This window comes from Condylura cristata, unplaced genomic scaffold (genome assembly GCF_000260355.1).
Source record: "Condylura cristata isolate star-nosed mole 26May11 unplaced genomic scaffold, ConCri1.0 scaffold00032, whole genome shotgun sequence".
Classification (NCBI taxonomy): domain Eukaryota; kingdom Metazoa; phylum Chordata; class Mammalia; order Eulipotyphla; family Talpidae; genus Condylura; species Condylura cristata.
In genome coordinates this window covers 4,926,640-4,936,367 of record NW_004567133.1, presented here as the reverse complement: position 1 = coordinate 4,936,367, position 9,728 = coordinate 4,926,640, and the positions used below count along the sequence as shown (strand labels likewise).

The 9,728-nt window shown below is 54.0% G+C and overlaps 1 protein-coding gene across 3 annotated transcripts; it reads left to right on the top strand.

The window, feature by feature from the left end:
- Positions 1 to 4,286: 4,286 nt before the first annotated feature.
- PRR14 (proline rich 14) lies at positions 4,287 to 9,111 on the top strand. 3 transcript variants are annotated; one of them, XM_004691980.2, is made up of 12 exons: positions 4,287 to 4,302; positions 5,101 to 5,172; positions 5,297 to 5,465; positions 5,952 to 6,073; positions 6,146 to 6,335; positions 6,613 to 6,656; positions 6,853 to 6,962; positions 7,257 to 7,842; positions 7,977 to 8,046; positions 8,123 to 8,214; positions 8,480 to 8,551; positions 8,642 to 9,110. In XM_004691980.2, exons 2-12 carry the CDS (start codon positions 5,150 to 5,152, stop codon positions 8,919 to 8,921), a joined length of 1,758 nt encoding a protein of 585 aa, XP_004692037.1. In that variant the 5' UTR covers positions 4,287 to 4,302; positions 5,101 to 5,149; the 3' UTR covers positions 8,922 to 9,110. The 3 variants fall into 3 exon arrangements, with proteins under 3 accessions (XP_004692037.1, XP_012587061.1, XP_012587062.1); XM_012731607.1 differs by lacking the exon at positions 4,287 to 4,302 and adding an exon at positions 4,507 to 4,515; XM_012731608.1 differs by lacking the exon at positions 4,287 to 4,302 and adding an exon at positions 4,569 to 4,625 and having other exon boundaries at positions 8,642 to 9,111.
- Positions 9,112 to 9,728: the final 617 nt, after the last annotated feature.

Below are 9,728 nucleotides of genomic sequence, written 5' to 3'. Positions count from 1 at the left end.
CATTCTTTGGCCTGTGGATGCATCATTCCAGTCTGCTGCTGTTGGCATGTGCTGCTTTTCCTTTATGGCTCTGTCACACCTGCACGTGGGGCCCCCTTCCGTGTCCAAATTTCCTTCTCATAAGGACACCAGCCATTGGGTTAGAACCTCATTGATTATACCTGCAAAGGTTTTATTTCTAAATAAAGTCACCATCACAGAAATGGAGGGTTTGGATTTGAAGCTATCTTTTGAGGAGACATACTTCGGCAATCTCTTTGCTGTGCAAGTGTTACACAAGTAATCACCACGCCTGCACGAACTCCTGCACACCTCACTGCATGGAAGAGCCTGTTGGGACCAACTAAATTCTGCTGTTGAGCAGAACCTCGTTACTAACATGACCATATAAAGGAGCAGCCATTACCGTTCATGTGCCCAAGAAAAAAAGCCTCTACTTGGGGCTTCCTGGAGCTGAGAGTCGGAACTTTTTGGTGAAATCACTGAAGTTACTGGGATCAATTCTGGTGGAACTTGCTAGATATCTTCCCTCCAGGCCGCCAGGGGAAACTATTAGCAGGATTGTGTCTCACCAAAAGCACCCTGCGACAAAACTGTCCTAGGCACATTCAGGGAAGCTGGCCCTTGGGCGCTATTAGCCATTGTGCACTGTTGCAGCTGGCAGTTAGCGGACCCTCTGCGAAGAGGGCTGACTGGAACCAGGAGGCAAAGACTCTTTATTCTTGCATGTCTTTCCTGCTATCCACAGATGAAAAATTTTTAAAGATTTTTATTTATTTATGCATACAGATTGGGGTACAGGCCAGAGGTGCAGGGGTGGTGAGAGGATTCACCAGAGAAAGAGTGGGGAGCAGAACAGGCAGATGGATGATGTACACTGTTGAGGGAAGCAACAGGCGGGTCAGGAGAGGTCTGCTGTGCCATGTGGGTCACCTCCGGGGCCAGGGGTCGAACTTGCACTGAAAAGACTGCTGCTAGCTTGCAGTGCTGGCCACTAACTCGTTGCACCACTAGGGGGGGCCCCACAGATGAAATTTAATATGATGACAACTGACAAAGGAACTGTAAAGAGCCCAGGTCCATTTTCACACAGCAGACAGAATGAATGTGGAGGTGAGAGGTAATAACATTGTTAACTGGCACAGTAATGCGCTGTGGTTTTAGAGAGTGACTGGCAGTTTTCTTTACCTTTACCAATTCTTTCTCCAGTCCTCTCATCCTTCTTCCTCACCTGACATCCTCACTATCAGCCCTATCACTTTACCATTCAGTTCCTCCAAACTTTATCCCTGCCTATCACCCCCTGCCTCATCCCCAGAAAAGGCGAAAAGGATGAAACTGGTGACAGGCAACTTTCTAGACTGGGAGCAAAGTTAGACCACAAAAGGCCTGGCTGTCTGAGATAAAAGTTCTAGCAATTCAAAGTAGCTGACTAGAGTGGAAGAGCCCCCAGAGGCAAGCCTTGCAAGGTTCTCACCAAGGAGATTAGATTGGACAGAATGTGTTGACACCTGACTGGGCCATACTTTACAGTGGCGAGGACTGAAGCCAAGGGAACAGTACAGCTGATGGCAGTCTCGTATAGGAATCTACACTCCATTTTACAAGGGACAGACACCTCTCTAAAGCATGTAGGTGTTGAAGTTTTGTTGAATTACATGCAGATCAGAGCAGCAACCAAAAACCAAGGCTTCCTGTCATTTCCCACAGGTGGCTCTTGGTGAAGGACTATAACTGACTATCTCACCCGCCTCAACACTGTGCAGCCACAGTCCAAACCAACTTACCCTGACTGATCTGGAGCTCAGGCTAGAGGCTTCCGCAGAGAAGAGAAAGATACTGAGCAGAGAAACTTACTTGGGGACCAGAAAGGATAGAACACTTTGAGAGGAAGAAGCCATTTCTATCATCTTTTTTTTTTTTTTTTCAACTTCACCTTGAGATTTATTTATCTATAGCCCAAGACTGAATTTATCAGGCACATCCAGAAGCATCTTCACACTTGACGTTGGTCTTCCAAGTCTGTTTTTAAGATAAGTGTAACAGGGCTTGTTCCCACTTTACAAGTGAGACCACTGAGGCCAGGGACAGTTAAGCAGATGGGAGACTCAAAGTCAAAAGGGGTCCAAAGTCTCTGAAGAGTAACACTGATATGCCCTATCAGCCAGTCTCCACACCTGCCGCATTGGAGTCTGCAGAGGACCTCTTGCCACTGGGTAGTGGACATTGCCTTGCCCTAGAGTGTGTACATAGGTGTCTCTCCCTGTGTAGGCAAGTAGGCCATCATAAAGAAGGCAGAGGTGATCCCTCACAGGGCTATGAGTTCCCGTGGTTGCTGGTCTGGGCTGAGGGCCAAAATACCAGTCTGTGAGGACTTCAGTTTGATGAACTCCAGTGCCCTAGTTAGAACAGTAGGATTGGGTCCTCCCTACCAGGTTCTTAGGTCCAGGCTCGCGTTTTACTACTTTGCTTTTGATGTTAACTTCTTCAGGGGACCTAGAGACCTACAATCAGATCAGGCATGCTCTAACTTAGGCTTTTTTTTTCCCCCTTGGGACAGGGCAGCACCTCTGTGTATTTATGCAGATGAGAACTTGTAAGAATCTATCAACTTAAGAAAGTTGAGAAGAATCTCCAAATACTCATAGTTGGGCGAAGCCTCACCATACCCTGTCTCCCACCCAGGAACATCCTCAGATGCCATACAGCCATCTCTGGGGAGGGAGAGAACACTTCAAGCTGCAAGAGCTGCTGCTAGTCCCACCAGAATTCTCACCGCGGATTGCCAGGGCCTCTTGTTACAAAGAATTGCTGTAGTCCTGGGAGAGCTATCTGGACTAGCCCCGGATGAGAGTTGGGATATTTACTTTCCACACCAGCTTTCACTGAGTCTTCTCTTTCCTTAGCACCCTTTATATGCCGTTACTTTCATCACTTAGTCCCATGTCAGAGTTAGGCTGGGCTAGGTGGGACCCTCTGCACTTTGGTCTCAGGCCCAGGATTGCATGCTCCAGGCTCTCTTTCTCAAAAAGATTTTATTTATTTGTGCATACAGAACTGCGGTACAGGCCAGAGGTGTAGAGGCTGTGAGAGGATTCACCAGAGACAGAGTGGGGGGCAGAACAGGCGGATTGACTGAAACACACTGCTGAGGGGAGCAGTGGATGAGACAGGAGAGGTCTGATGCATCGTGTGGGTCAGCTCCCTGGCCAGGGATAGCTTCTAGTGCTGCGACTTACCAGGGAGCCCAGTAAGTAGAAGTTTGGCCCAGGGAATGCCCGGAAAGGAGAAGGAGTGGAGGCATGGGCTTTGGTCCGGCGGTGTGTAAGAGGGTATTACAAGCCCAGTTCTTCCCCAACAACAGCACTACTGCTGTAAAGGCTAGAGGATGCAGCCTTTCCAAGCAGCGGGGTTACACCCCTGATCCCTTACTCCTGTGGCCTTTTCACACCTCCCATCAGGCAGACCCGGCTAGATTGCTCCTGGGAACAGGAACAGAAAGAGGGAAGTGGCCCGACCCCACCGAGGTGATCTTGGTTTCCCCGCAATGGCGCCCCTATAGTGAACCCTGTGTGCGGATCGCAGAAACCCCCACTCCTGTAAGAAGTACACATCAGAACAAGTGAAGTTCAATGCCCGCAAACCCCTTCCCGCTTTGTCTAACCCAGACTCTCCGGGACCCCACGCGAACGATGGAGCACGCGAACGATGGAGCACGCGAACGATGGAGCTAGAGGCGGCACCAGTCCGGGTCTCTAGCCCACGCCACGCCCTCCCAAACTCGCCCCTGCAACGTGGGAACCTGAGCCAGGTACCCAGCCCGGCATGGCAACCGGTCCCAGAGGAGCCTGTAAGAACTGGGAGTTTCACAGATCGTGAGTACTCGCTTCACGCTTATTGGCCTAAGAACTACAGAGCCGGAAGATGCCCTTAAAAAACGTGGCGGCGTTTCAGCCACTACAGTTGCCTCAGTATCTCAAAAAACTTGGCATCGTCTTCGGTCACGGGCTGGCCTACAGAAGATGACGACATCCGGTCCTCTGCTGTTCTAGAGGACGCGCTTATCTGCCCTCAACTATAATGGCGGCGCCGCCCCATTTGGCGTCTTGCCCCTAGGGATGATGGCTGCCAGGCGGCTTCACTTAGTTTCTCACGACCCCGGAAGACGGGGACCAGCGATTGGGCGTTGCCCGAAGGTTCCCAGAAGAAGGCCCACGGCGGTTGGGTAGTGCGGGATAAGGCTGATTTTAAAGGCGCCGGAGGTGGGAGCCGTCGAAGACCCGGAATCCGCGGGAGGCGGCGGTGAGCTGCGCGCGGGGGAGGGCACCGAGCGGCTGGAGAGAGGGCGGGAGGAGGGAGGGAAGGGAACTTTTGAACCATCTGGTCCCGGGCTGGGGGGGAGGGCTGGGCGGGGACGCGAGGAGGGGGAAGGGAGGGGGTCTGTGGGCGGGACCGCCCGGGCTTGGAGTGAAGGGGCTATCTACTTGACAGTGGATCCCGGGGGATCCGGACTGGGTTGGTGATGCTTAAGTTCGAACGCTCCTGTCTTGAGTGGAGCTTTGCGGAGCCGAAGCTCCCGGGGAGAGGACGATTCGTGCGCGGCGTCTGATTGGAGGAACCGCGCTGTAGGAGTCTTTTCCGCTGGGATCCAATCTGGGGGATCTGGTGGGAGGGGGGCTGTCGGTGCGTGGGACTATTGCTTCGGAGTCCTCGGCCACTCTCTGAGAGTGGATGAGGATTGCAGAGGCATCTGGCGGAAACTGAGCCTCCCAGGACCGGGAATCCAAGCTGATCCCGGGGGGATCTCGGGGTGGAATCTTAGGGGACAAAGGCCCCAGGAGTCTCGGGCCGTGGGAGAACTGGGGCCACAGCTATCCAGGATCTAGAGGCAAATACTAGGCTGGTTGCAAGTGATCCGCTGATCGCGGTGGCATTGGGAAGACACCCGCTCTGGGCTGACGGCCGGGGGGCGCCCTTTCTGCGCTCCAGGGCTCTGGCCGGCCGCTGTGGGCTACAGGAGCCACGGGAGGACCATGAAGGGCGGAGCCCCAGGGGAGGGGCTTGCCCTCACTCCCTGCTCCTCCCGTACCCCCCCACCAGGCTGCAGCCTGGGATCCCCCAGGGACTCCCCGGAGCCGCTGCTTTCCCCATGGACTTGCCCGGGGACTCCAGGTGAGAGCACACCAGGCCAGCCTGTCTTGAGCCCAGGAAATGGGGAGCCTGGTGGCCTTACCAGGGAAACCACAGAGCCAAATGACTGGCTGAGGCCACTGTCCCTGCTTTTCTCATCCTCCAGCTCTCCTGGCCATACGCGTCTATGCCGCCAGCCCCTGGCTCGAGCTTTATGGGGAGCCAGGAGTCCCAAACGGCAGAGGCTACAGCCCCTGGGGGCCCCTTCGCCCCTGGAAAAGGCCTCTCGGAGAGTCCTGACCGTAGTGCTCGAAGATGTCATGGCTGCCCACATGGTGAGCCCCCTGAACTGAGAGACCTCCCTTCTGCCTAGGTCCCTTCTCAATACCTAAGCTGGAGCAGATCCCTAGTGAAGATAACTGAGGTCCAAACATCTCATTCTCATACTGTGACTCAGATAACCTACCTAATGCTAGACTTCTGTTTGGCTTCCACTGATTCCAATCTAGAGTTGGGCAGGGTCTCCAGGGCCCATTCCCCACTGCCACCCTGCTGGACTGGAACCACAACCCCACAGCTCTTAAGTGTGAGGAAACTCTTCTGTCTTCCTAGCCCATTCTTTATAATCCTTGGGAAGCAGGCTGAGGTCTCTGACTCTGTTGCAGAGATGAGAAAAACGGAGGTCCCGAAACAAGGAAGTCAGTGACTCACCCAAGCTTGTCCTCTCCTTTTCATTTCTCCAACAGCCTGAGATTGCCCAGGTCCCACATCAGCAACTCAGCATCATTCCATCAACTTGCTCTTGAAACCTCCTTCCCTAGGTCCCCCTTGTGCCCCAAGAGGAAACCTCCGTGCCACGGCACCACATCCACCGTCAGGATTCTGTCTGCAGCCAGCTGCCTGCCTCACCACCACGACAGGCTACATGGTCCTCACAGGACAGGTAAGCACGGCAGGATGGAAGGTAAGCAGGGATCATATCTGAACCCTTCTGATCTTCCTGTTTTCTCTCTAGGCCTCCAGACCCATTGCATTTATGCCGAGAGCCCTTGAGCCACATCCACCGGTCTCCTTCCACCCCAAGGCGACGATCAAGGACAACCCCTGGCCCAGGGGAGAGCCTTTCACAAAAGGTGGACCAGGCCCCCCAGCCCACTCTGGTGGTGATGCTGGAAGACATTGCCAGTCCCAGACCCCCAGCCAAGGTATGGGAACTTCTGGCAAAGATGTCAGGGTTTCAGCAGGTGTTGCACATTCCAATGGGGATAGAAGACGTGGGTAGGAAGATTGGGTGTGGGGTAGATTTTGCTCAGGTCAAGGAAGACAGCATTTTATGCAGAAGAAACTTCCCAAGCAAAAGCCTATGTGAAAAACCCTTTGGTTTGAATGCAGGCGGCATCCAGAAGCTGAGTTGGAGTGTGGAGAGCTAAGGAGGCCACAGAGGGCTTCCTGCCTCCTCACAAATATCCCGTTTATATCTAGGACTTTGCAGATGAGACTCATGACTTCATCGTCCCAGCTGGAAGGTGAGAAGGCTGGGGAAGGGGTTTTAAGCTGCCTGGTCACAACCTGTACACCACAGAGGCGAGAGCTGGGGACTCTGTTTACTTGTCTGGTCCTTCCTTATAGTGCCTTTGAAAGCCTTAGGGGTTTGGGGCAGTGGTGGCCCAGATGGTATCTGGACCTGGAAGCCCCAGCCTTTAACTTGCTCTTTCACCTCAGAACCAAGCCCATGATGATGGTTCACCAGCCAATGCCTCCGCCTCAAGGCCCGGAACTCCCCTTCCAACCATCTGCCCTGCCCACAGATGCTCAGGAGAGCTCACTACCAGGTAAGAACAGCTAGAGAGACGAGATTTGGGGATCTAGAAAATCCTGAGTTTAGCAGTGTGAGGCAGAGAAGCAGGGCAGGGCTTACTCCCCACCCCTCCAAGGGCAGGTGTGTGAAGGTGGGATTTCAGAGCAGTGAAACTCCAATTCTAGACTTAGGGCTTAGATCTTTTTGCAGTGGGCTCATTCCTCTGTGGGCAAAGTTTAGTGTCCGGGAGAGGGGCTGAGACTACGGAAGTGGAGCTTAGACTCCTGCAGCCGAGGAATGCCCACCTGTGACCCTCTCCTTTCCTCAGCCCCAGATCCTGTTCTGGAGCCCCCATCGACCCCACCGCCGTCCAGCCTTTTACGCCCCCGGCTCAGTCCCTGGGGCTTGGCCCCGCTCTTCCGTTCCGTCCGCTCCAAGCTGGAAAGCTTTGCTGACATCTTTCTCACGCCCAACAAAGCCCCACAACCCCCGCCCCCATCACCCCCCATGAAGTTGGAGTTGAAGATTGCCATCTCAGAGGCTGAGCAGTCTGGGGCTGCCGAGGTCACTGCCACTGTCAGTCCCCGGCCTCCTATCCACCAATGGCGGACCCAAGACAATCCCCCAGCACCTCTCCCTAAGCCCTCTCTGGGCCGAAGCCACTCCTGTCCTGACCTGGGGCCCCCTGGCCCAGATACCTGCAGCTGGCCCCCTGCTCCACCCCATCGAAGTCGGCCCCGGCCCCGGCGGCACACTGTGGGTGGTGGGGAGATGGCCCGAGCCCCGCCACCCTCTCGGCCCTGTCTCCGGAAAGAGGTCTTCCCTCTTGGAGGAATGGGAGGTTCTTCTCCTCTCGTCACATCTTGCTCGTCCACCGCATCCACTTCCTCCTTCTCTGAACCTGCAGAACCCAGGTAGTGCTCTTCATAAACCCGCCTTAAAGCCATGGGCAGTCTGGCCCCAGCTTCCTCCCCTAGTATCCAGTGGGCAGGTGATGGGGACATGGCCCTGAATGTTCTTTGTTCCTGAGCCTTGACCTTCTCTGCAGGTTGGGCTCAATAGAGGGGATGGAGCCAAGGGCCTCAGAGGATCAGGTGCTTTCAGACCCTGAGACCAAGGTAAGTGCAGAGGAGGGGAAGGGACAAGTGGCAGTCTGTGCCACACTGCACACTCACCCACCACCCATTTTTGCAGATCATGGGAAAGGTTTCTCGATTCAGAATACGCAGGACACCTGCTCGTCCTCAGCTAAACCTTACACCTATGGGGCTGCCTCGACCAATCAGGTGAGAGTCTCATGGTGCCCAGAGCCGCCTTGGCCAAACAGGTGTCACAGCAGGTCCCCTGAAGTATGTGGCTTTGTTCCCTCAGAGAGTACAGTCCGACTATAGTTTGGTCTGGATGTGTTTTGTGTGTAGGGTCTCCTGCCTCGGGCAGCACTCTTAGTCCTTGGCTTGTTCCAGAAGCTAAGTACAGCCCAGGCCTTGCTTATCCTTTCTCTAGGCCCTACTAACCCCAGGTTTCTCAGTGGTCTCTGCTCTTTGCTGCCAGGTTGAACAAGAAGGAGTTCAGCTTGGAAGAAATTTATACCAATAAGAATTATCAGTCACCTACAACCAGGAGGTGAGAAATTTAAAAGGCTTGGGGGTGAAAGAGGGAAGGCTGGAACCAGAGGGCATGCTGGTAACTAGCACCCCTCCCTGCCTGGTCCAGGACCTTTGAGACCATCTTTGAGGAACCCCGGGAGCGCAACGGGACTCTGATTTTCACCAGTTCAAGGAAGCTTCGTCGGGCTGTGGAATTTCGGGACAGCAGCCTTCCTCGATCCCGGCGGCCAACTCGAGGGGCCAGGGCTGCAGCTGGCAGGACCCTTACTCCCACCATGCCCCCCAGCCCAGATGTGGGACCCCTGCTGCAGCAACGACTGGAGGAGCTGGATGCCTCGCTTCTGGAAGAGGAGGAAGGGGATAGGGAGCAGCCCAGGTGGACCTAGGAACTCCATTTGTTTTCTATGTCCAGCCATCCTGGTGGGAGGGGGAGCCTCTGAAGCAGTTTTATTTTTTTCTCTATATTTCTAGTAAAGTTTCGATATGTTTCTGACTTTTTTGTGTGCCTCTAGCTGAGTTTGATTGGCAGTATTGAATGATGTTTCTACTTTGGCCCCCCAAAATATGGGAAAGTAGGAGGTGCCAGGAAAGGCACTGAGAACTGAGGGTTGGGGACAGGGAGGGGGGAATTTCATGATAATTCCTGAATTGCGAATGTCGTGTGAAGAGAATCTGAATCTACTCCCGAAGACACTGTGATCCTGGGCCCTGGTCAGGTTCTCTCAATTCACTTGCGTGAAGGAGAGTCCCAGAGTGGACCAAGGATCAAGATGTCCCTGAATTCCTCTAAGGTGCAGACGCCAAGGACCTGCTGCCGACTTAAAGCCTAAGAATAATCAGCAGTGATTCGCCCACCTACAGTACCTGACCTGCACACAGCGCTGTGAAAAGGAATTAAACGCATTTTATACCTAAGAAAGCAAGTCGTATGTGTCAGCACACCCACATGAAGACAGCTGAGGCCCACGGTGGCACTCCACATATTTCGTAAGCGGCATTCAAGAGCTGTGGCTCGCACAGGCTGTGGGGCGAGCTTCTCGAAACCGAATTCGTTAGGAAACGAAGTGGTCGTCGGTCCCCCTCCCCTCTTGTAAAACGGGACTAATAGAATAGTAGTACCTTCCGAGAAAGAATTCCCGTTGCCCAAGGAGTTGATGTGTGGGGACATGCCCCCCAGGCAAGTGAGGGTGTTT